General features: G+C 40.4%; 1 protein-coding gene and 1 pseudogene across 2 annotated transcripts; one reads left to right on the forward strand and one right to left on the reverse strand.

Moving 5' to 3' along the window:
• Positions 1 to 10,498: 10,498 nt before the first annotated feature.
• Positions 10,499 to 11,449, reverse strand: LOC148570743 (uncharacterized). The gene has a single exon (XM_088507155.1). The coding sequence runs from the start codon at positions 11,447 to 11,449 to the stop codon at positions 10,499 to 10,501; it is 951 nt and encodes a 316-aa protein (XP_088363281.1).
• Positions 11,450 to 23,214: 11,765 nt separating this feature from the next.
• Positions 23,215 to 25,193, forward strand: LOC107633252 (UDP-glycosyltransferase 43 pseudogene; annotated as a pseudogene). Its single transcript, XR_015907120.1, has one exon. The product of XR_015907120.1 is annotated as a UDP-glycosyltransferase 43 pseudogene (transcript).
• Positions 25,194 to 26,604: the final 1,411 nt, after the last annotated feature.

Genomic DNA, 26,604 nt, shown 5'->3' on the forward strand with positions numbered 1-26,604 from the left:
CAAGGAAGGACTGGTCTAGGAAGCTTGATGATGCTCTCTGGGCATACCGGACAGCATTTAAGACTCCTATTGGTATGTCCCCTTATCAGTTGGTCTATGGTAAAGCCTGTCACTTGCCAGTTGAGCTGGAGCATAGAGCTTACTGGGCAATCAAGTTTCTGAACTTTGATGCTCAAGCTATAGGAATAAAGAGGATGCTTCAGTTGAATGAGCTTGATGAATTCAGATATTCGGCCTATGAGAATGCCAAGCTTTATAAGGAGAGAACTAAGATATGGCATGATAAGAAGATTGCCATCAGAGTCATTGAGTCAGGTCAAAGAGTGCTTCTGTTCAATTCAAGGCTCAAACTCTTTCGCGGGAAGCTGAAATCCCGGTGGTCAGGACCATTTGTGGTAACCAGAGCATCACCGTATGGTCATGTGGAGATTCATGAAGAGAATTCTGATAGAAGGTTTACAGTTAATGGCCAGCGGTTGAAGCACTATCTTGGAGGCAAGATTGATCGCCAAAGGTCCACTCATCTGCTGAACTAGTAGAACTGACCGTCAAGCTAGTGACGTTAAAGAAGCGCTTGTCGGGGAGGCAACCCGATGTTTTTGTATCCTTTAGCTTGATTTCTTTTACTTTTATTTTGTTATTTGTTTGGTTTTATTTGAGTTTCTACTATTTTTTCTTTGTTTTACGTATGTTTGGATCATGTAGAGTAATTAGAACAGAAACAGGTACCTGAAGACAGAGTTTCGGACACTCTGGAGAAGCTAGGTTCAGACTGGGTGGCACCTAACTTCAAAACCTCAAGTTAGGCACCACATTCATGCCAAATTTAAAGATGCTTACTGGAGGGGTGGCGCCTAACTTCACCACTTGAAGTTAGGCGCAAATGCTGCGTACAAGTTTGGTGTTACTCTCGGGAAGGGTGGCGCCTAACTTGGCTCCATCAAGTTAGGCGCCACACCAAGCCATAGAATCATATTACATACTGGAGGTGTGAAGTTAGGCGTAAGGTTCACAAAGTTAGGCGCCGTGTGGTGTACAAGCATGAAGCTAGGCGCCAAGGTTGAGATGCCAAGGGAAGCTAGGCGCCACATGCTTCAAGTTAAGTGCCCGGTTGGAGGTTGCACTCAAGTTATGCCCCATACCATTGCCCCCACTATTACCTAACCAAATCACCAAATTTTGCACCAAATCCCTTCCAATCAATTCCAAGATACCTCCTCCTAACTCTACTTTCCCCTTTTCCAAGCCTTTCCCAACCATTAACCTAAACCCCGTGAACCCAGCCCCTCCTCCCCATAAATTCTTTGTCCGAATCCCTTGTCCCCTTCCTCATCCTTCCCCAAGACTAGCCCGTGATCCCTGCCTATACCCCCCCTTCACGCTTATTTCCTGTTTCCTTTATCCCTTCCCCATACACGTCCGGAGCCCACCCCTTCCCCAAAGATTCATGCCATTCCCAATGCATTCCCATTACTCCAACCAACGGAACCCAACCCCAACTCCTCTATATAAGCCTTCCTCCATCCCACTTCAAGTCACGCAACCACAATACTTCCCCAACTCCTCATACAAAGGCAGCCTTCGTCTTGCACCCCTCTCTCTACACCACAACCCTCCAACCCCCCCACTATAAGCCACATACGTTACACCCCTTCCACCAACCCCATTCTGTCCATCCCCTTTTCTTTTCTTCATCCTTTTTCGTTTTCATTCAGTCCAAAAGAAAAAAGGAAACTAAAAGAAATTTTCTCTCAAGGACACTACTTTTCACTTCAAGAATACTGACAACAGTTCACTTCCTCTATTAAGCAGATGAGAATCACGCAGGATAGCTGCTGGCAGCAGTACATTGCGTCTATTGAGGAGATGAGGGTGACACAAAATAATCGTTGGGAGTATCTCACTACCACCCTTGATCAGATGAGAGCTGCTCAGGACTCTCAGCGCCAGGAGATTTCCCAGCTGAGACAGGATTATAGCCGCCTGAGAGGATCATATAGATCACAGCCAGAGGAGAGAGATCCCCACCATGGAAACTGAGGTGGTTGAGTTCCTTTCATTCTATATTTTCTTCCGTTCTTATTATGTTATATTCTTGTTTTCTGCTATTTTGTCTTAGTGTCTACATGATCTTTGGTTAGTTCAATTCCCAGGTTCTAGTTTAATTTTGCTAATTTTAATTCTGTTATTTGCTTTTAATTCTAAAAAGTTTTCTCATGTACCGCTCATTGAGCTTGAATCTAAAAAAAAAAGAAAAGAAGTGATGTATTGCATGAGAAATTGAGTTTATATTAAAAGTAGTCTTATTTACTTAAATGTGGTGGTATTATCTGTGATTCTGAATGCATGATATGAACAGTGCATATTTGAGTTTAAATCAAAGGATGTTGATGCATAAGGAACAGGAATTTAGAGAACTATTATAAATTCTTTGAATTAAATAAAAGCTTAATCATTGAAGTAAAAGAAACAACAAAAGAAAAATAAAAGCAAGGTCCAAGGCTCTGAGCATCAATGACTAGGGAGGTCAGACATGATTAAAAGCTCAAAGAGTTGTTTCCCTAGTCATATGCTTGTGGTATAAATGTGTCAAGTAATCCTTGAGATAGAGCACTAAGAGTCGAGATCAAGTACATTTAACAGAGTATGCCAAAGGCTTTGAACACCACTTTCTCGGAGTAACTGAAAGAAAAATCAGAACCAAAAGAAAGTTCCCCAGTTAAGTGCTTGTGGTGTTTTGTGTCAAGTAAAGCTTGAGACAAAACATTTAAAGTCACGGCTAGGCTCAAGGTAAAAAGCACCAAAGAAAAGAGAATGAAAGAAATTTTACTGTGTTCAAGGATTAAACCAAGTATAAAGGCCAAAGAATTCATAATATTATCCGAATTCTCGTTCCAAATGACAACGACATTCCTCTGATTCAAAGGATAGTGAGATGCCAAAACTATTCAGGATTGCAATGTATAAACCCCACTTTAAGAAGAGACATGAGCTTAATTGAACACTCACTTCTCATGCAAATTCAAATCCGGAGCCTATATTAGTTTTGGTTGCTTGAGGACAAGCAACAATTCAAGTTTGGTGTTGTGATGCGTGAGCATCTTTTCTATCTTTTCCTAGTGAATTTGCATTCAAATTGTTGAGTTTAATCAAGATTTAAATATCTTTTAGACACTATGGATGCTACTTTGAGTTGTGTGCAATTCTTTTTATTTCAGGTAGCATTCAAATGGATTTGATGGAGTTTCTGTAGAAAAAGAGAAGAAAGTGAATGATGCTATCAACCCTAACCTCCCTGCACTCCAACAGAAATAACTCGAGTTACAAAAGTCCAATGGACGTTATTCCACTGGCATTGGAAAGCTAACGTCTAGATCTTTCCAACAATGTATAATAGTGCACACTTCTTCTCCAGAAATTCGGCCTTGGTAGCGCCTAATTTGGAAAATCCCAAGTTAGGCACCAAAGGAGACTCCACACGCCAAAACCATGCTACAAGGGTGGCGCCTAACTTGGCTTTTCCCAAGTTAGGCACCAAGACAAACTCAAGGCATCCAAACCATGCTGCAAGGGTGGCGCCTAATTTGGAATTTTCCAAGTTAGGTGCCAGTTCAATGAATCAAGGTGGTCCTAGTGCTCAATCAAAGAAATGCTACGAAGATCTTTATTTATTTTGATTAAAACCTTTATTTTATTTACAAATAGGAAAAGATATTATTTAGTTTTAGAAAATATATTTTACATTAACTAGGATTAGATATAAAAGGGAAAAGAATCAGCCCTTCGGGCTCTCCTTTTTCTCTCATACCTCATTTCGCACTTTACAGTTTTTCAGAACCCTAGTTTTCTCTCTGAACCATGAGCAACCAAACATCCACTGTTAAGGTTAGGAGCTCTGTTTATTCTATGGATTAATACTATTACTTTTCTATTTTAATTCATGTATTGATTTCAATTTCAAGAATTATTTTCGTTCTTTATCTTATGAATCTGGGTGGAACGAAAGTATGACCCTTATTCTATTTGAGTTTTTGTAAAACTTGGAAAAGCTCTTTACTTGAACAACAGCTTGAAAATAATTTCTCCAGAATTTCTAATTATCTGGACTTAACGGGATACGTGACATATAATCCTCTTATATTTGGGTAATTAGGATTTTATGTGGCATATAAACTAGAATTGAACTTAACCCTCTAATTGGAATCAAGTGACCGAAGAATTGGCGGTTGATGAAGGTTATAAGAGACTAAAAAGGTCTAAGAAATTAGGGTTTAGTCACATATAGTATTGAATCTTGCATGATTAAAGTAGTTGGTAAGAAAAGTTAATCCGGAAAATAAATATCTCTGAAGCCTTAACTATTTTACTCATATATTTCACAACCCGTTTACTGCTTGCTTTCTAATATTCTGAATTTACTGTTAATACTTTTGAACTCTCAAAACACCATTTTCTGTTTGTCTAACAAAGTAAATCACGCAATCATTATTACTTAGTCCATCAATCCTTGTGGGATCGACCTTCATTCACTTGAAGTACGACTTGGTACGGCCCGGTGCACTTGCCGGTTAGATTGTGGGTTATAAATTCCGCACCAAACACCACAGACAAGGTCAGATCTTTTGAATTGGAGAATGAAGCTCAGTATTCTAGTTTTAGCACCACAAAACCTCAATCACCGCAAACCTAACTGGATTTCATGTCACATATCCAATTAGACCAGGCAATTTACAGTTTAGGAGATGTATTCTCAAGCTGTAGTTCAATACTATCCGATGAGGGACTCGCAAGAACTCATGTAGAAAAAGGGGTTATACTTCCATTCCACCCCATATTCATCTAGATGAAGAATGACAAAACATCATAGAATAGAATCAAACATATATTAAAATAGAAAAGTAATCATATTAATCCATGGGAATAAGCAGAGCTCCTAACCTTAACCAGGAGGTTTAGTTACTCATGCTTTACGGAGAAAACAAAAGAAATGTTAAAAGGATTTCTCTGTGAATGCCTCCCTGTATCTGAGTGATCTCCTCTTTAAATAGGAAAATACTAACCCTAAAAATGTTAATTTTAATTTAAAAGTTACAAAAAATAAGACTAGATAAGCTAAGAAGTGCTAAAATCCACTTTGGGCCCACTTTGGTCATGTGCTTCGGTCAAGCCTGGCGTTCAACTTGGAGAATGGGCGTTAAACGCCCCTTATGGGGTTAGCTTGCTGTCTTCTGCTCCCTGGCTGGCATTGAACGCTAGTTTTGGGCGTTCAACTTGGGAGGTTAGTCTTTCTTGGGCATTAAACACAGAGATGGACGTTTAACGCCAGTTTTGGCAGTCATTCTGGAAAAGAAGTATAAACTATCATATATTGCTGGAAAGCTCTGAAAGTTAGCTTTCCAACGCTGTTAAGACTGCATCAATTAGACCTCTATACCTCAAGATATGCTCATTTGAATGCACAGAGGTCGGGATTGACAGCATCTGCTATTCTTTCTTCGTCTCTGAACAAGATTCTACCAAATTCATCCAAAAACCACCTAAAATCATAGAAATAATACAAAAACTCAAAGCAGCATCCAAAAGATGAATTTTGTACTAAAACATACTAAAAATGAATAAAATATAACCAAAAACACTAAGAAAATGCTATGAAATAGGGTATAAGATGCTCACACATCAAGGTGGCTCAAAATTTGTTGAGATATACGACAAACTTCATGAATTTCGTGAAGTTTGTAGAGGGAGCGGTGAACCTTGTGAGAATGTCAAGGTTCGCCAAGGTGAATGGTAAACCCATGCCAAAAGCTAAAAGAAAATAAATCTAAAAAAATAAAGTGAGAATTATATTTTTGGTTAAATAATTTTTTTATATTTTATCCTAAAAAATCCTAGAAAAAGAGGAGGGAGAGAGATGCGATAGTGAGGTGCGAAAGTATTATTTTGATAACTGTACAAGAAGTCTCTGGTATGGGTTGTGAGATGGATCGGGAACTGGCAGGTTGAGGAGGTTGACGGATCATCTGACTGGAGCAATTAGGGGGCGGTACCTGCAAAGATACTCCGACGCCCAAGTCAGAATGGATCTAAGAGGTATAAAGTGTGTAGGATGAATGACGTACCTGAGGGGGCCTTTGGCTCCCCTTTATATAGCTAGTGAAAGTTATCTCATCTTATCTTATTTAGCTAAGATAAGGGAGGTATTTGAATTTGAATATTGGTTAGAACATGAGGAGGCTAGTTTGGGCATTCTAGAGAGAGGGAGTGGGACCAACCCTGGGTATCCGGGCCAGAGGCCGTTTTGGGTGCGGGACCCGAGGGTCGGGTCCATAACAGTTACCCCCACAGCGGGAGAGCGAGCAAGGTCGATTTCGTCGCTGGAGGATTTGTGTTTGTCGTTTGTGGCTTTATGTCATACTGCTAGAACAGGAGCCTGGGTCCAGAAAGTTGGTCAAGAGGCCGTTCCATTGTGGGGCTTAGGAACTGGGCCCGTAAGCTAGGGAGCGAGCGGGCTTGGGGTCATCGCTCTCCATAGTCGTGATTTGGGAGGCTCATAATCCAGTTTTACCGGTCAAGGTCGGGAGTCGTGGGAGTTTTCTGGTTGTTCCGTGGTTCAGTGTTAGAGACCGGTTTGACTTTTGGTCGGTTTGGGCATCTTATGATATGCCCGTTGTTGTTCCTAAAGGGGAGTTTGTCAGTTACATTTTTCCAAGCGTCATGTGGCATTTAATGCGAGGGGACGTTTTGGCCTTCCCTTCCATTTTTGCCTTTTGTCTTTTCCTTTTTTGAAAGCATTTGGAAAACCGTTTCTCTTCTTTGCTCTCTCTTGCTTCACATGCTCTCTAGATATTTTTTGAATTTTACTATTTCACTTGAATACTCCAGGCGTTCGTTCTGTGCTTTGCGCCATTTTTCGACTCTCTGTTTTTATTAGGTTGGTGCTCTTCTCTTTATCTTTTGGTTTTTGCTTTGTTTGTTCGACTTGTGCTTTGCATTTTGCTCTTATGTTAGGATCGAGTTTCAGATAGGGGTAGTAGGTTTGTTTGGAGGGGATGAGAACCACTGTTTTTAGGCGTAGTTTTAGATTATGGTAGATGGTAGATTTGATGTTTTGTGTTTTCCCACCGTTTTTCACTGTATGATTCTGGTAGGTTGACGGTGGTGCTCCCTCCTTTTTTAGATATGTCTCGGCAGAAGAGTGAGGGTGTTGGTGCTCAGTAGTCCCAGCCAGTGGCGTCCCCTCGACGTACTACTGGATGACGTCCAATGTTTGGGGGACGCCGTCTCAGATAACGGAGGCGGATCTCCAGTGGCTCCGTGACCAGGGAGCGATATGTGTCGTTTACGACTCAACCTAATCGATGCATATTTGGCTTGTTTGAGGACTCTTTTCACGGGATCAAGAGGGAGTATTTTAAGGTGTACTCTGCTGGGGGGCACCATCCTTTCTGGTTGACTTTGGAAGGAGAGCGTCGGTTTGCACCGTATTAGAACTTTGGTGCCGGGGCGTCGTATTTGACGCGGGTCACCTATGAGGGGTTCGTTGATGTCCTTTGTCACATTTTTGGGGAGCGTCCTTTGAATCCTCAGAATGTCATGGGAGATCTGACAACGTGCCAAACTTATATCGGTGTATAACTCTTCTTTTATTCTTCTTTATTTTTCTGGGATTGAGACTTACGTTTTTCCTTTTGATTTTTTCAGTTCAAATGGCCAGTAGTCTGAGTACCTTGGCGAGATTGAAGGCCATAATGGACCAGGAGGCGGGTTTGGATGCTTCCCATTCCACTTCTTCTACCCGACCTTAGGAGGACTCCCAGACTATCTTTCAGGAGGTGGTCTCGTTTGGGGGTCCAGCTTCCGCTGGTCTGATGGTTGAGGGGACCGAGGAGTAAGTCATTATGGTTTCAGCTGCCGAAGCATCTTGAAAGCCGAAGAGGCCGGTGGAGGGTAGCAGTGAGAACTTCGAGGAGGAGGTTCAGTGCCCTCTGTGATGGATCGGAGCTTTGATGCTCTGGCTTTCATTGATCAGCATCTCCTCCCGGGTAGTGACGAATTTTTTGTGGATTGCAACGTCGCCGGGCAGGCGAAGTCAGTAATGGCCTAAGTGAGCTTTCTAGACGCGAAGCTGCGTCAGGCCCACGTTGACATTGGCAAGCTAAAGAAGGAGCTAGAAGTGTTGGAGATAGCTCGGCTGAAGGCTGTCAAGGATGCTGAGGGTGCCAGGGCCGAGTTGCTTCGTCTTTCCGAGCTAGAGACTTCGCTTTTGACCCAGCTGGGAGGAGTAAGTGGAAGCAGGCTTCAGATGCTGAATCCCAGGTTACCATTTTTCTTGCCAAAGGGAGGCTCTGCGGGCTGAGGTGGCGAGCTTGAGGAAGGAGAAGGGGGAGCTGCTAGCCGATGTGAAAGGTGCAATATCTGCTACCGATGAGATAATGAGGGCCCAAGCTTTGGTTCTTGCGCCGAAAGCGGATGTGTCCGTGATGGGGGCGTTCAAAACCTTCTGAGATGACCAGATCGTCGATTTGGAGTAGAGCATTTTCTTATTTTCTAATGTTTGTAAGTTTGTAGACCATTTTCTTGGCTCAACAATTTCATGTTGTAAGACTTCGTTTATGGTGGGCTGCTTTGGCCATTTGTATGATACTTGCCTTTTTAATGTTTTTAAGCCAATTTCATGACTCGTGTATTTCGCTTTAGGGCCGTCTGGGCCATGTTTTGTGACTTGTTTATATTGATAGGGCCGTTCGGGCCACGTGAAGCCAGTTTTGTGATTTGTTTGTTTTGATGGGGCTGTCCAAGCTGTGTTAAGCCGGTTTTGAGACTTGTTTATTTTGATAGGGCCATTTAGGCCATGTTTAAGCCTTTTTGTGACTTGTTTATTTTCATGGATATCTGTGTTTGTTTGGCCTTGAGGGTGATCGATTCCTGGGGGTAGCTGTGTGGGGTTCATGCTGTCGATTAGGGTAGTATTTAAAGAAAAGGGGAAATGAGTTTTTTTATTAAGATGTTGGGCCTCGTTAAAACCTCCCAAGATGGGTAGGAAATAGTATCCGATAATGAGAAAAAATGAACAAGAAATAAAAGAAAAACAAGGAGAAATTAAAATACGATTTTTTCCAGTTTGAGATTGATGTTCCTAGGTGAAGTAGTGTCGTAGATTGGTGGCATTCCAGGTTCTCGGTATCTAGGTTTTGTCAAGTCGTTCGAGCTTGTAGGCTCTTTTTTCGATTACCGTTTTTATCCGGTAGGGGCCTTCCCAGTTGGGGATGAGTTTCCCTTCCCCAGGAGTGGGGGGGATCGATGTTGTTTCGTCGTAAGACGAGGTTGTCGGGTTTGAAATCCCGTCGGATTAGGCCGCGATTGTACCTTATGCTTATTCTTTGCTTTAAGGCTAGCTCTCACAGGTGGGCTATGCTTCTGACCTCATCTGTGAGGTCCTGCTCTGCTTCTTCATCATTTCTCCTTATGGTTCTTCGTGGGCTGGGGTCCCTAACTTTAGCCGGGATGACGGCTTCCAGGCCGTAAGTTAGCTGGAAGGGAGTTTCTCAGGTTGAAGTTTGGGGGGAGGTTCGGTACAATTTGAGGACCGATTTGAGCTCGTCGGCCCAAAGTTCTTTTTCTTAGTCGAGCCACTTCTTAAGGCCTTTTACTATTATTTTGTTGGCGGATTCGACTTGCCTGTTTGTCTGTGGATGTACCACTGAACTGATCGGTGGGAGATGTGGAGTCCTTCTAGGAATTCTCTGAATTACTTGTCCGCAAATTAGGTTTCATTGTCTGAAATTACATCCTCGGGAATCCCAAATCGGGTAATGACATGTCTCAAGAAGAACTTTTGGCATTGGGCAGCCATGATGGAGGCCAGAGGTTCGGCTTTGATCCACTTAGTGTAGTAGTCAATGGCAACGATGAGGTGTCGGAGTTGTCCGGGAGCCGTGGGGAAGGGGCTGACGAGGTTGATTCCCCATGTTCCAAAGGGCCGATCCGCCGTTATGGTGCTTAGCTGGTGTGGGGCGGCTTGGTGGAAATCGGAATGGATTTCGCACTTGCCGCATCTTTTGACTAGTTAGAGGGAGTCCTTTATGATGGAAGGCTAAAAGTAGCCTGCTCAGATGACTTTTTGGGCCAAGGTTTTCCTTCCTATATGGTGGCCACAACATCCTTCGTGGATTTAACGAAGTATGTAGTCTGTGTCGCCGAGTTCTACGAATATTAGGAGAGGTTGCGAGAGTTCGCGCTTATAAAGCTGTCCCGCTATTGTGGTGTAGTTCTCGAATTTTCGTTTCAAGTGTTTTACTTCCTTGGGATCCTCGGGTAATGTTCCGTTCATGAGGTATTGAAGAATTGGGGAGGTCCACGAGTTTTGGCTTAAGATCGAGAGGTCGACCGTGGTCGTGACCGAAATGGACGGTGTTTTGACGACCTCCTGGATCAGTGACCGGTTTCCCTGGCCTGGCTTGGTGCTTGCTAACTTTGAGAGTAAGTTCGCCCTTGTGTTCTATTCTCTGAAAATGGGTTGGATGGTTACTCGCTCGAACTTGGCGATTAGCTCTTTTACTTTTACTAGGTATTGTTGTAGCAAGGAGTCCCATGTTTGGTAGTCTTTGATAATTTGGGAGCTGACTACCTGGGAGTCGCTGCGGATTTCTAATGCTATCAACCCGACTTCTTTTGCTAATGTCAGTCCGGCTGGGAGGGCCTCGTATTCGGCTTGATTGTTAGATATCGAGAATTTGTATCGAATGGACTTTTCGATGACGATTTTGGTTTTATTTTCCAGTAACACTCTTGCTCCTCTCGAACTGGTGTTGGATGAGCTATCCACATGTAGTTTCCAGAGTTTTGTGGGTTCGTTTCTCGGGGTAATTTCGGCAATGAAGTCGACCATAGCTTGTGCTTTGATGGCGTTTTGGGATTTGAATCCAATCTGGTATTGTGATAGTTCAAAGGACCACGCGAGCATCCTTCCTGCTAAGTCTGAATTTTGTAGCACCTGCCTAACTGCCTGGTCGGTTTGGTCCGTGATAGGATGGGCCTGGAAGTATTGTCGGAGGCATCGCAAGGTCGTGAGTAGTGCAAAGGCAAGTTTTTCATGCCGAGAATAGCGTGTCTCCGTGCTTTGGAGGACCTTGCTTATGAAGTATATTGGCTCTTGTACCTTATAGTCGTTTTCTCGGACGAGTGCCGTAGCTAGTGTCTCTGCCATTATGGATAGGTAGAGGTAAAGTGTTTCCCCCATTTTGGATTTGGAGAGTACGGGGGGTTCTGCCAGTACTTTTTTGAAGTGTCGAAAGGCTTCTTCGCGCTCAATTTTCCACTTAAAATTGATGCCCTTTTTCATGAGTTTGAAGAAAGGAATGGCCCTTTGTGCCGAGGATCCGAGGAATCGGGAGAGGGCGGTTAGTCGTCCAGTTAGTCTTTGGATGTCCTTGAGATTTGGGATGTTCATCTCAAGGATGGCTCTGCACTTTTTTGGGTTTGCTTTGACCCCCGTTGGGTGATCACGAAGCCCAGAAATTTTCCAGCTTCAATCCCGAACGTGCACTTTGTCGGATTGAGGCGCATTCGATGTTTCCTTAAGGTATTTAACATGAGTTCGAGGTTACAGATGATTTCTTCGCCGGTTAATGTTTTGGCAAGCATGTTATCAATGTAGACCTCCAACTTATTTTCGGAGAGGGCTTGGAAAATCTTGGGGACAAGCCTTTGGTAAGTGACTCCCGCGTTCTTTAGTCCGAATTGCATGACTGTGTAGCAGTACGTGCCGTCAGGAGTTACCAAGGTTGTTTTGTCTTCATTGGGACAATGCATAGGTATTTGATTATACCCCGAGTAGGCATCTATAAAGTTGAGATATTGATGCCCTGAAGTGGCGTTGACGATTCCGTTGATGTTCAAGAGGGGAAAGGTGTCTTTGGGGAAAGATTTGTTCAAGTCGGTGTAATCGACACACGTTCGCCATTTGCACTTTGCTTTTATGACTAATACGACATTGGCTAGTCAGGTCGCGTAAGGTAATTCTCGGATGAAGCCTACTTCAAGCAGGGCTTTGACTTGTTTCCTGACTTTGGCTGCCCGGTCTGGTAACATTTTCCTTCTTCTTTAGATCACGGGCTTGGCCTTTGGATCCACGGCCAAATGATGGGACATTAGGTTGGGATTTATACCCGGCATGTCGGCCGAAGTGAACGCGAACAGGTCCCTGTTCTGCTTTAGGAGTTCGATTAGGTCCCCTTTCAGGTCATAGGGTAAATTCTTGTTGATGAATTCCTTGGTTTGCCCTATTTGTAATTTTTTCAAGTCTCCTTCATGGGACTTCTTGCAAAAGGCCAGGCTGGTGTTGTTGCACTCTACCACGACTTTTCGGTCCCCATGAATTGTTCCGATGGTGCCATTATCGGCTGGAAACTTCATGAGGAGAAATTTGGTAAAAAATAACGGCAGAAAGGTCATTGATTGTTTTCCTTCCGAGAATGATATTGTAGGCAGCAGAATCTTTGAAGACTATGAACTCGGAAAGGATGATTTTCCTTTGGTTCCCGATTCTGATAGTGAGTGGTAACACTATGGATCCGTCCGGTTTCAGGAAGTTGTCCCCGAGTCCGGTTACTCCGTTGCGGTGAGTTTGCAAATATTTTATTCGGAGGCCTAGCTTGTCGAAGACTGCTCTAAAGAGGATGTTGGAGTCCACTCCAGTGTCAACCAGTATTCTCTTTACGAGTCCGGTCCCGACCCTGGCCGAGATGACGAATGGGGCTTCTTCTGCTGAGGTGCCGTGTTGGCAGTCATCGGGGGAGAAGGTAATTGCCTCTACGGCCGGGGGTGTTGGAGCTTGGTTTCTTACGGCCAGGACTTTAAGGTCCTTTTTCAGTGCCGATTTTAGCTTTTTTGGCGCGTGCTTTCCGGTGATGATGTTTACGATTATGGTAGGGTTGGACTCGGGACTTTTCTGTGGTGTTTGTCGTAATGTCCTCCGGTTGCGGCCTTCGTGGTCTGGGGTTCTTTCCCTTTCCGTTCTTCTGGGTTCCCGAATGATTTTGGCGAACTCGGGGAGTTTGTCGTCTTGGATGGCTTGTTCGAGGGCGTCCTTCTGGTCGAAGCAGCCTTCGATTTTATGCTCGTATCCTTGGTGATAGTCGTAATACAGGCTTTTGTTGCCATTGTCCACTCTTTCAGTTGTCCTGCTTTTGGGAGGATCCCGTTCTACTATTTGGTGGTAGATTTCTGTGATGGGAGCGGGTAGGGGGTGTAGCTCGATAACTTTCCCACCTTGGGTGTTCAGTTGGTGTTTGCTGGTTTGAAGTGTTCTTTCTGGGTTTCTTTTGGTGGCGGGTTATTGCGAGGTGCTGTGTTGTGGTGCTGTCGTTTATTGACAGCCACGACTTGCCTCACCTCTTCGTCATTGATGTATTCCCTTACAACGCTTTGGATTTTGTGCATAGTCCAAACCAGCTTGGTAGTAAGGTGTTTTTGGAAGTCTTCGTTCATGAGGCCATTGGTCAGGCAGAGACTAGCGACTGAGTCCGTGAGCCCGTCGACTGTGAGGCACTCATCGTTGAACCTATCGAGGTATTTCCTAGTAGATTCGTCTTCTCTTTGAGTGATTTCGAGTAAGCTGATGGGGTGCTTGACTTTGGTGATTCTAGTGGTGAATTGGGCCATAAACTTCCTAGAGATGTCATGAAAGCTGGCTATGGAGCCGTTTGGGAGGGCATTGAACCATTTGATTGCGAGACTAGCTAAGATTACTGGGAAAGTGATAAACCACTATTTTATGGTTTATCTTGTGCTCAATTGAGTGGATTTCATCAACTCTTTACCCACTTATTCATATTAATTGCATGGTTTTACATTTGCCTTCCCAATTATGTGCTTTGATTGAAAACATGCTTCTTTGATCTTATATTTGCTTATTATTAATCCTCTCTTATAACCATTAGATGCCTTGATATGTGTGTTAAGTGTTTTCAGATATTATAAGGCAGGAATGGCTTGGAGGATGGGAAGAAAGCATGCAAAAGTGGAAGGAATGCAAGAAGTTGGAGAAATTGCTAAGTTGTCCAGCCTGACCTCTCTGCACTCAAACGGCTATAACTTTAGCTACAGAGGTTCAAATGATGCGGTTCCAGTTGCGTTGAAAAGCTAACGTCCGGGGCTTCGATTTGATATATAATATGCTATAGTTCCCCTGATGCTACGTGACGCGACCGCGTGATCCATGCGGCCGCGTCGCAATAACGGAAATCCAGCGTGGAAAAATTCGAACCCAGCGAATTCTGGACTGTTTTTGACCCAGTTTGCGGCCCAGAAAACACAGATTAGAGGCTATAAAGTGGGGAAATGCATCCATTCATGAGAAGGCTCTCATATTTACAATTTTAGGAGTAGATGTAGTTTTTAGAGAGAGAGGTTCTCTCCTCTCTCTTAGGATTAGGATTTAGGATTTTTCTTAGTTTTAGAGTGACTCTCAATCCCAAGTTCTTTATTTTTATTTATTTTCCCAATTTAATTTATAAACTTTTCCATGTCATGATTTAAATATTTTATTTAATATAATTTGAGGTATTTCAGACTTATGATTGCTCTCTTTAATTTATTAATGCTCTGTGTTTATCCAAATTATTTTCATTCAAGTAGATTCTCTTCCCTTTTGGCTTTGGTTGAGTCATTGGAGACACTTGAGTTATCAAACTCATTGTTGATTGAAAATTGGATTTCTTCATCTCATTAATTCAAGTTCCAATAACTCTAGCCTTTCTCAAGGAAAGACTAGGACCTGAGGAATCAGAATTAATTCATCCACTTAACTTACCTTCATAGTTAGAGTTAACAAGTGGGAGAAAAATCCAATTCTCATTACAATTGATAAGGATAACCAGGATAGGACTTCCAGTTATAATACCTTGTCAAGAGTTTAGTTTACAGTTATTTATTTATTTTACTTGTCATTTAAATATATCTGTGCCCATTGCCCAAACTCAACATTCCCCAAAAACACACTTTTTCATAATCAATAAAAAGAACACCTCCCTGCAATTCCTTGAGAAGACGACCCGAGGTTTAATACTCGGTTATCAATTTAAAAAGGGGTTTGTTACTTGTGACAACCAAAACGTTTGTACGAAGGGATTTTCGTCGGTTTAGAGACTATATCTACAACGCGACTGTTTTTATGACATTCTTTACGGGCAAAAATTCTAACGCAAAATGGCGCCGTTGCCGGGGAATTGCAAACGTGTGCCTTATTATTGGTTATTGTAAATATTTTATTTTTGCTTGTTTTTATTTTTATTTTTATTTTTGCTTTTTTCTTAAGTTAAGAGGTTATTTGTTTTTATTTAGTCATTAAAAAAAAATTTTCAAAAATTTGTTCTTATTGTTCATCTTGATCTTCAAGTTGTTCTTCACGTTCATCTTGACCTTCAAGCTGTTCTTAGTTGTTTTCTTCGTTTTGATCTAAAAATTTGAAATTTGGTGTCATATTATTGTTTTTCTCTTTCCTCATTAAATTTAAAAATATTTTTAATTAATTTTTTTGAAAAAAAAATTTCAGATTTTTATTTTTAAATTTTTATCTTATCTTATCTTATTTCAAAAACAAATTTAAAAATTTTCAAAATTTTCAAAATTTAAATTTAAAAATTTTCAAATTTCAAATTTCAAATTTCAAAAATTTAAAATTCAATTTTCAAAATTCAAATTTCAAAATTTCAAATTTCAAATTTCAAAATTTAATTTTTAAATTCAAAATTTAAATAACCTTTTAATTTAAATTTATTTTTATTTTTAATTTTTATTTTGCTACTATGAACTCTCACCCCTTTGGCTATGAGTCTGGTTACAATTATGTTGTAGGAAGAAGAAATTACAATGAGAACAGGCATCAAGGTTGGAACAATCAAAGATGGGAGGAGCCACAAGGGCTTGATCAACCCTCATGGCAACAACCACCTCCAATGGACTATCAACAACCACCACCATATACCTATAAACCCTTTCCTCAACATAACTTTGGACCACCAAACTCACAAGCCCCTTTCCGCCATTCACCTCCATATGACCCTAACCCACATCCACCATACCAACCACCTTATGAACCAAATGAACCATACATAGATCCACCCCAAACCTCCATGGAGAGAGCACTTACCGATCTAAACTCTACTATACGAGCTCTCGCCGCCCAAATCAGACCACCAAATACCTTTAACAATCAACCCTCAAGCTCTAGTGCACTTCCTTTTCAATCACAGAATGATCTCCCCATCCCACCACCACCTCAATATTTGCCATCTCCATATCCATCAATCCAAGAGCACTATGATCCTACCTATGATAACCGAGTGCATCAAGAGACAAAGGATCGTTTCAAGAAAACAGTGGATCGATTTTAGGCAACCACTCAACAACTGGAGCAAGCATTAATTCAATGGGCTTCTAGACGCTCAAATATACAAGGATCAGCCACAGCTCCATGTGGACAGTCTAGTGAAGAGCATAGCATGAAGGAGATACCAGAAACCCCAGTGGACAAGACAGAGAATGAATTCGTACTAGAACAAGTAGAAGAAGTTGTCATTGTTCAAGAAGAAGAGTTGGTTGAAGACTTAGGAGATGCAGAACCTCCATGGGAAAGTCCAGTCATAGGACTCCCTTCCAAGACATTTGAAATTGATGCTAAGGAGGGTGTACAACCTCCAAGGCATATCATAGTTGAAGACTTGGAAGAGGTTGATCAAGAGATGGAGATTCAAGAAGAAGAAGCACAACCTCCCATGCCCCTGGAAAGCAATGAAGAAGAAATTGAATTGAAAGAGAGCTACCAAGAGGAAGAGGTTGAAATTGAAGAAGCTTGCAAAGAGGTGGTAATTATCAAAGAAGAGCACAAGGGAGTAGAGCTTGCAATTTCATTAAAAATACCTCCCCCTAAGTTGCCATCATCCTTCACAACATTCAAGTGGGTAAAATTCATATCCCATAGCTTTCTAATCCCACTTGAATATGGGCTACTGGAGACGGATGGTCAACTTAGAGCTCTTTGTGGCATTAAGAGTAAGAGGAAGATGGCCAGTGGTAAGAATTGTCCTGCAAGGTTCATTATGGTTGGAAGCTTTAAATTTAAACGCAAAGGTTGGTGTAGAGCTCAATTGAATGGGTCTAGGAAGCTGTTTGGTAGCTGCAGTGAGAATTCAAATTACTTATCACTCGGCTGGAAAAATACAGATCCCGACAAAGATGGGTGTAAAAGCAAGATTTGGGATCCTGGAATCTGTTCTGACATCCAGCACCCCGGGAGCCTAAGAATCTTTTTAAAGCTGCTCAAGGGTTTTACATGCCTAGTTTGGGACCCCGAAGGTTACTGGAATCACAAACACTGGTGGAGATTCCTGGATGAGTTCAAGCATAAGCCACCAAAACAGGAAGCTCATCAAATGTCCAACTTAAGGACTTTAACTAAAAGTGCTAGGTGGGAGACAACCCACCATGGTATGATCGTCCTTTTTCATTTTTATTTAGTTTTATTTGTTTTTAAATTTTATTTTATTTTGTTATATTGAACCTGGAGATTTGCATCACATTCATATTAACACTGCATTCTGCATTTTTCAGATTACAAAAAAAAAAAAAAAGAGCACGCGATGCGACCGCATCAGTGACGCGTCTGCGTCGCAAGGAGATGGGAGACAATATTAATATGAACAGAGAGTTACACAGGAGCAACGCTGGAGGCGTGCCAATGGCACAAATCGCCCCACGCGACCGTGTCGCTGACGCGAACGCGTCATATGGGAATAATGGCCTCCCACGCGACCGCGTGACCCACGCGGCCGCGTGACCTGAAATCGGCGTAAAAAGGGTGTATGGCCGAAAGTTGAGCTGGAGTTGGGCTGGACTCATGCTAGTAGCCCAAGCCTCACCACGCGAACGCGTGCCCCACGCGTCCGCATCATATCCCCATGATGGTCACTCACGCGATCGCATGCCCCACGCGATCGCGTCAACCAAAATTTTGGCAAAAAGAGTTTCGAACAGAGAGTTGCGCGACCACGAGGCTGCACTCGCGCCAATCGCACAAAACAGGCCACGCAATCGTGTGACCCACGCGTCCGCGTCACCTGACCTTATCACGCACCACGCGACCGCGTCACTCACGCGTCTGCGTCACAGGCGGCGCACAGAATATCCAGATCAGCCAATTTTCTTATCTTTTCTTCCCTAATCCTTATTTTTCTTCTCTTTTCTTATTTCTTTCTTCTTCCTTTCTTATTTTCTTTCACTTCCATTCTATTTTATTTCATTTATTTGCATACTTTCATTCATTGCATTATTTTCATTGGTGTTAGAATTTTATTTGAGTCATTATTCCTCATTATATGTTTGACAATTATTATTATCTTCTTTAAAGGATTGCTTGCATGTTCACTGTAATACTTTCTATACCTTCTTCACCATGCATGCTATGTGTTTGTGAAAAAGCTCATATGGCATTATGCATTTCTCTATGTTATTCTACTATTCAATGCTTGCTTTTCATAAACTCCCTTTACTATTTTAATTAAATATAATTGTCAATACAAACATGGTAATTTATTACAAGTAATGCTTGGACTATGCTACTCATGCCATTTTCCGGCATGCCAATAAACACCCTGCATCCACTTATCTTTCGATGCACTGGCTATTTTTCATTGCTGACTTTTCACATGTACTCGAGAGCATGTGTTAATGTCAATTACATCCTAATGTGCATCCATCACCACTCTTCCATTCTCTTCCTTGCTATATATCTATTGAATTTTAATTTACTTTCTCTTCCCTTCTTCAGGATGGCCACCAAAGAAGGAAAGGAGAAAGCTACTCCCAAACCGCCGGCAAGGAAAGAAACAAAAAAAGAGCCCAGCTGAGAAACCACAACCCCCATCCACTTGCACATCTCAGCATGCACCGAGGACGGTGCAATCTTTAAGTGTGGGGAGGTCGATACCGATCTCCATGGGTTAGTTATTTCCTGACTCAACACCAAAATTTTTATTTTATTTGTTTGTTCATTGTTGTATTTGCATGTTTGATTGCATATTTGTTTGATTTTTTGCATATTTTACCACCTGGTTGAAGTAATATTTTCTTTTTCAAGAAACCTTTTAAAGTATTTCACTAATTTGAATAAAATTTTTTTGTTACACTTGTTTGAAGAAATATTATATTGGAACATGGTTTAGAGCTCGAACACACAAAACCTGTGAGATTTTGAGCCTATTTGAATTGGTTGCATTTTATCAACCAATATTTTTTTTTTGTGTGTTTTTCTCTCTAAAATTGTGATCTTTGTCTTGCTTAATTCTATATTTCCATGGTTTGATGTATGCATGCACTTATATGATTGAGGCCTTTGTTTCACTGAGCTTACATACCCATATGGCCTTAACCCTTCATTATCCCTTGCAAACCAATTTTGAGCCTATTGTACCCCTTTGTTCTTTTTATTTAGCACATCATTAACTCTAAGCGAAAAACAATAATGTCCTTAATTTGAATCCTTGGTTAGCTTAGACTAGTGAGAGTGCTTATGATTTAAGTGTGGAAAAAGTAGGTTTGGAAATATTTGGTTTAAGAATGGGTATTATATATCTTTATGAAAATGTGAAAGAAATGTTTAGAACATGATTCATGCATTCAATAATTTAATCATATGCATTTAAAAAAAAAACAAAAGAAAAAGAAAAAATATATATATATATATATATACATATACAAAAAAAAAGAGAGAGAAAAAGAAAAGAAAAAGTGCAAATAAGAGAAAGGGAACAAAATGTCCCAAAGTAAGTGGTGAAAGCAATGCATATGTACGATATTTAGAATTAGAATGCATGAATATGTGGAAAACATGGTTAATGGATAGTTAGGTCTTGTATTATGATTACATGGATTGTTTAAGTTAGGTGGAAAGTTTAAGTTAATTAAGGATTCAGATTTTAGTCCACTTGGCCAAATACAATCCTACCTTGACCCTAACCCCATTACAACCCTTAAAAGACCTCCTGATTTGTGTATTTATGCATTAAATTTATGTTGATTGTTAGATGAAGAGCAAGCCTTAGAAAGCAAGGTTAGTAGAGAATTCAGAGAATCGAACCTAAAACACTTGAGTGATTAGAGTGTATACACTACCAGTAAGGGTTCGATGCTCAATTCCTTGTTCCCTGCTTTCATAAGCTATTTTCTTCTTACAAGTCTATTTGTGCTTCGTCTTTATGATTTGAATTAGTGAAATCCAGTTCATATTTGTTCTTGAAAGATTTGTTTATTTTTAACCAAGTATGTAGAATCATTTCACATTTAGTTGCATACATATAGATAGGATTGCATTTCATACATTCTATCATTCCTCTTCACCTTTATAGCTTCTCTTGAGCTTAGCATGAGGACATGCTAGTGTTTAAGTGTGGGGAAGTTGATAAACCACTATTTTATGGTTTATCTTGTGCTCAATTGAGTGGATTTCATCAACTCTTTACCCACTTATTCATATTAATTGCATGGTTTTACATTTGCCTTCCCAATTATGTGCTTTGATTGAAAACATGCTTCTTTGATCTTATATTTGCTTATTATTAATCCTCTCTTATTAACATTAGATGCCTTGATATGTGTGTTAACTGTTTTCAGATATTATAAGGCAGGAATGGCTAGGAGGATGGGAAGAAAGCATGCAAAAGTGGAAGGAATGCAAGAAGTTGGAGAAATTGCTAAGCTGTCCAGTCTGACCTCTCTGCACTCAAACAGCTATAACTTTAGCTATAGAGGTCCAAACGACGCGGTTTCAGTTGCGTTGGAAAGCTAACGTCCGGAGCTTCGATTTGATATATAATATGCTATAGTTCCCCTGACGCTATGCAACGCGACCGCGTGATCCATGCGGCCGCGTCGCAATGACGGAAATCCAGCGTGGCAAAATTCGAACCCAGCGAATTCTGGACTGTTTTTGACCCAGTTTGCGGCCCAGAAAACACAGATTAGAGGCTATAAAGTGGGGGAATGCATCCATTCATGAGAAGGCTCTCATATTTATAATTTTAGGAGTAGATGTAGTTTTTTTAGAGAGAGAGAGAGAGGTTCTCTCCTCTCTCTTAGGATTAGGATTTAGGATTTCTCTTAGTTTTAGAGTGACTCTCAATCCCAGGTTCTTTATTTTTATTTATTTTCCCAATTTAATTTATGAACTTTTCCATGTCATGATTTAAATATTTTATTTAATATAATTTGAGGTATTTCACACTTATGATTGCTCTCTTTAATTTGTTAATGCTTTGTGTTTATCCAAATTATTTTCATTCAAGTAGATTCTCTTCCCTTTTGGCTTTGGTTGAGTCATTGGAGACACTTGAGTTATCAAACTCATTGTTGATTGAAAATTGGATTTCTTCATCTCATTAATTCAAGTTCCAATAACTCTAGCCTTTCTCAAGGAAAGACTAGGACCTGAGGAATCAGAATTAATTCATCCACTTAACTTACCTTCATAGTTAAAGTTAACAAGTGGGAAAAAAATCCAATTCTCATTACAATTGATAAGGATAACCAAAATAGGACTTCCAGTTATAATATCTTGCCAAGAGTTTAGTTTACAGTTATTTATTTATTTTACTTGTCATTTAAATATATCTGTGTCCATTGCCCAAACTCAACATTCCCCAAAAACACACTTTTTCATAATCAATAAAAAGAGCACCTCCCTGCAATTCCTTGAGAAGACGACCCGAGGTTTAATACTCGGTTATCAATTTAAAAAGGGGTTTGTTACTTGTGACAACTAAAACGTTTGTACGAAGGAATTTTCGTCGGTTTAGAGACTATATCTACAACGCGATTGTTTTTATGACATTCTTTATGGGCAAAAATCCTAACGTCAGAAAGCCCTGCACCGGACTGCATCGGCGGCTCCTTCCAGATTCATCCTCGCCTCAAAGGCCGTTAGGTGTTCCTGGAGATCTTTGGTCCCGTCGTATTTCATGTCTGTAGGCTTGTCAAAGCCCTTTTGAAGCTTGACTCTTAGAATACTTTCGGTGAAAGGGGTGGCTCCCATTATCATATGTTTGCTTCTTGCTCGCTTGGTTTTCCGGTGCTGCCATCGGTCGTCTTCTTCACGTTGGTGTCTCTTGCTGTGTCGTCGTTCCGGTGATCTGTTATTCCTAGTTTCACGGTGAGATCGGGTTTTAGAAGTCGCATGGCTTCCGTGTTCCGCGTGATATCGTTCCTTGGTCATAACCCGACTTTCGAGGTCTTGCACCCGGAGGCACATTTCTTGGATTATTTGGACTGCCTTTTCTCCTAGGCAGTCGGGGGCCCGGGTTTCGGAGGGTGGGCAGTTGTCTTCTCTTGGTTGTTATTGGGGTGGGGTTGGTTGGCGATGTACATCACTTGTTATCTTTCCATGGGTGGGAGGGGTGCTCTCCTGGTGTTTGGGAGTTGGGTTTCGTATGTGTGAGTTGTGGTGGTGGCTTGAGAATTGCTCCTCGGGGTTATTCACTATGCCGCCACGACGTTTCAGTTCCCCACAGATGGCGCCAATGTACAAGAAGTCTCTGGTACGGGTTGTGAGATGGATTGGAAATGGATCTGCAAAGACACTCCGACGCCCAAGTCAAAATAGATCTGAGAGATATAAAGTATGTGGGATGAATGACGTACCTGAGAGGACCTTTGCGTCCCCTTTATATAGCTAGTGAAAATTATCTCATCTTATCTTATTTAGTTAAGAGAGGTATTTGAATTTGAATATTGGTTAGAAAATGTGGAGGCCGATTTGTGCCTTCTAGAGAGAGAGAATGGAGCCAACCTTGGATATCTGGGTCAGAGACCGTTCTAGGTGCGGGATCCGATGGTCGGGTCCGTAACAATAACAATGTTGGCAATGATGATCATAGCCAAAGAATTGAATATGAGAAGGATAGTGAGATGGTCTCTTAAAAATTAACAGATACAAAAAAAATAAGAGCTAAATGATGATGAAGAATATAAAAAAAAATTTAATAAAATAAAAATTTAACTTTATTTTAACTATTAAAAAATTAGCGATAAATATAAAATTAAAACATATTTTTAATATTAAAAATAAAAATAAATTAAATTAAAATAAAAAAATCTTAAATTTTTTAAAATTTTAAAAATAAAAAAAAATATTTTATCTTATATTTTTTTAATATATTATTTTATTTAATTCTTTCTTTAGTTTTTGTATATTGATACCTATCTATGGGAGTGAATTTTTTTCGGTGGAATAAAATTGGATATTGTTTATTGATTAATCTCATTTTTTATTATTTTTTTTTATTTATTTTTGATCTCACTTATAAAATTAAAAATTAGAGATTAAAAATTAGAGATGACATTTTATTCTGTGTTAAAAAAACTGGGATCCATTTCCGCCATCCATCATCCCAGTATCCAACAACTCATCAATTATCATCCCTCTCTCCCAGCTACAGGGCCGTCATCAACACTCAACATGACCAGATTGGAGCTAGTCTTCATTTCTGCACCAGCCATGGGAAACCTCGTTCCAATCGTCGAATTCGCTAACCTCCTAACTAAACACCACCCTCGATTCTCTGCGACCCTCTTCATCATAACCATGTCACAGCGACCACTCCTCAACACCTATGCCCAATCCCTCGCTTCCACCTCGCCAACCAACATCCGATTCCTCCGCCTCCCCCCCGTAGACCCTCCCGCACCCGATGACTACCAATCTTCCGTCGGATTCCTCTCTCTCCTCATACAGAAACACACGAGCCACGTCAGAGACGCGCTCCTTCAACTCACCCCAACTGAGTCAACCGATTCAACACGCGACTCGGTGCGACTGGCCGGTTTGTTTGTCGACATGTTCTCCACCCACATAATCGACGTCGCCGCCGAGCTCTCAATCCCTTGCTACCTCTTCTTCGCCTCGCCGGCGAGCTTCCTCGGCTTTATGCTTCACCTTTCCCAATTCGACTCGGAGGAAGAGTTGTCCATCCCGAGTTACAAGAACCCGGTGCCGAGATGCGTTTTGCCCAACCTCGTGATGAAGGGGAACGATGGGTTTTCTTGGATTTCACAACATGCCAGAAGGTACAGGGAAACGAAGGGCATTGTGGTAAATACGTTTGAGGAGCTTGAGCCTCATGCAGTTCAATCGCTCTCTCGTGATTCAAAGTTGCCACCGGTTTATCCAATTGGGCCGATTCTGGATCTTAATGGGTCGGCCCAATGGAATCCAAACCCAACCCAATATAAGCTTATCATGGAGTGGCTGGACCAGCAGCCTCTGGCATCTGTGGTTCTTCTTTGTTTTGGTAGCTTGGGAAGTCTTAAGGCAACTCAAGTTGAACAAATTGCAATTGGGCTTGAGCGGGCCCGAGTTAGATTCTTATGGGCTTTAAGGGAGCCCCCGAAGTCCCAATTAGAGGACCCAATGGATTTTGAAAACCACGAGAATGTGTTGCCAGATGGATTCTTGGAACGAACGGCTGGGATTGGTTTAGTGTGTGGTTGGGTCCCACAAGCAAAGTTATTGGCTCATAAGGCGATTGGGGGTTTCGTGTCGCATTGTGGTTGGAACTCGATATTAGAGAGCTTGTGGTATGGTGTGCCGATTGCCACGTGGCCATTGTACGCTGAACAACAAATGAATGCGTTCGAGATGGTTAAGGAGTTAAGTTTAGCGGTTGAGATTAGATTGAATTATAGAATGGGTGGGGATCTGGTGTGGGCAGAAGAAGTGGAGCGAGGTGTTAGGTTCTTGATGAACGATGCTGATGAGATCAGGAGAAAGGTAAAGAAAATGAGTGAGAAATGTAAAATAGCATTGATGGAGAATGGATCGTCTTACTCCATGCTGATGTCCCTGATTGAAGAGTTGACAAGTTGATCAGCCCATTGTATTTATATTTGATTATCATTTATCAAGATGCACTGGGATCTAAATGTGTTCATTCGGTATATCAGAGCATGTAGCATTTTTTATTTTATAGAAAATAAGCTTGATTTAGGAGATGCTAACATCACCTTTACAGCTGTACTTGCCTCCCTCTAATCTGATTCGGGCAGATGATTACCCAACTCAGTACAGGATGTTATTTTCCCGCCGAGTTTATTATGCAGTATGAGATGTATATTTTTTATTTACTTATATACATATTTTCATATTACATTTTAAATTTTATTAATTTAAACTAAAATAAACTAAAACAGTGACAAGTATATTTGAAAGGAAAAGATAGGAATGAAAGGAATACAACAGGTTACCAGCCCTATTATTGCATTTAGCGGGGTAATTGGATCAAGTTAATTTTAACAATAGTAAATAATCATTGCGTACTTTTGAAATCAAGTTGCCAAAAGGATATCGTGTTTGTGTTCCCAGTTGATTATCACAACCTTTAGAAGTTATTGGGTTTGAATTGTGCAGCACGTAGGTTACCAATAAGGAGTTTTATACAATTGTAGCTTCAATGCAACAACTTGCACATATAAGTTCAAATTACATAAAATTAATAGATTAGTTGCCATAAATAATTTGCCCGGTAATTCACGTTATTAAACCAAACTCCATCCAATATTACACAAATCATTCAAAATAAATAACGTTACGTGAATCACCCAAAGCAAATTTTTATATAAATCGAAATCGATAGGCTAGATTTATGTTTGTACATAAATTGAAACAGCCATGTTTAAAGTATATGTGCTTCTAGTAAATCTAATGAGACTGTTTCGATTTATATGTAAATGCAATGTTACCTAATAAATCTAATTGGACCGTTTCAATTTATTTTAAATCATGTTGTTTTGATTTATTCAAGAGCTAAACGATATAAATTATGTATTTACCCAAGCCACTGGGATATTACAAATTTTTATGGTACTCCTAATACTTTTTAAGTCATTTTTTCAAATTGTTTTGCATGGAATAAATTTTTTTTAGTATAACTTAAATAAATTTATTATAAAAAGTTGTTGAAAAATGTATTTATTCAAATTTTAAATACAATATTTTTCTACATAATTAATAATTTAGAAATTAAAATAATTATTTTATTTTATGCGAAATAATTAAAAAAATATTTTTTTTTACCAAAGATAAGAGACTCAAACCCGCAACCTCTTAATTGAATATGTAGAGATTATAAATATAAATATTTATATATGTATTCAAATTTTAAATAAAATACTCTACGTAATTCATAATAATTTAAAAATTAAAAAAAAATTTTTTCATGCATTACCATTTACCAATAAGTTGTAGGGCACTTACAGATTCAATATATAACACACTATTATGATAATACTTGGCTAGAAAACAATATAGAAAAAGAAGCCTTCAATTTTCCTTCAAGACCTCATCCACTTGGCTAGAAAACAATATAGAAAAAGAAGCCTTCAATTTTCCTTCAAGACCTCATCTTCCAGGCATACGTAAAGAAAAATAATAATATATACAGTGACAACAACATTATATTATTATAATAATAATAAATTAAAGAAAATGTATGTGAAGCGAAAATAATCCAATGTTATATGATGTATTAATTAATTATTTCATAGAATAAAATAATTTTT

The sequence above is a fragment of the Arachis ipaensis genome, chromosome B3 (genome assembly GCF_059453495.1).
Source record: "Arachis ipaensis isolate K30076 ecotype BB chromosome B3, ASM5945349v1, whole genome shotgun sequence".
NCBI classification, from domain to species: Eukaryota; Viridiplantae; Streptophyta; class Magnoliopsida; order Fabales; family Fabaceae; genus Arachis; species Arachis ipaensis.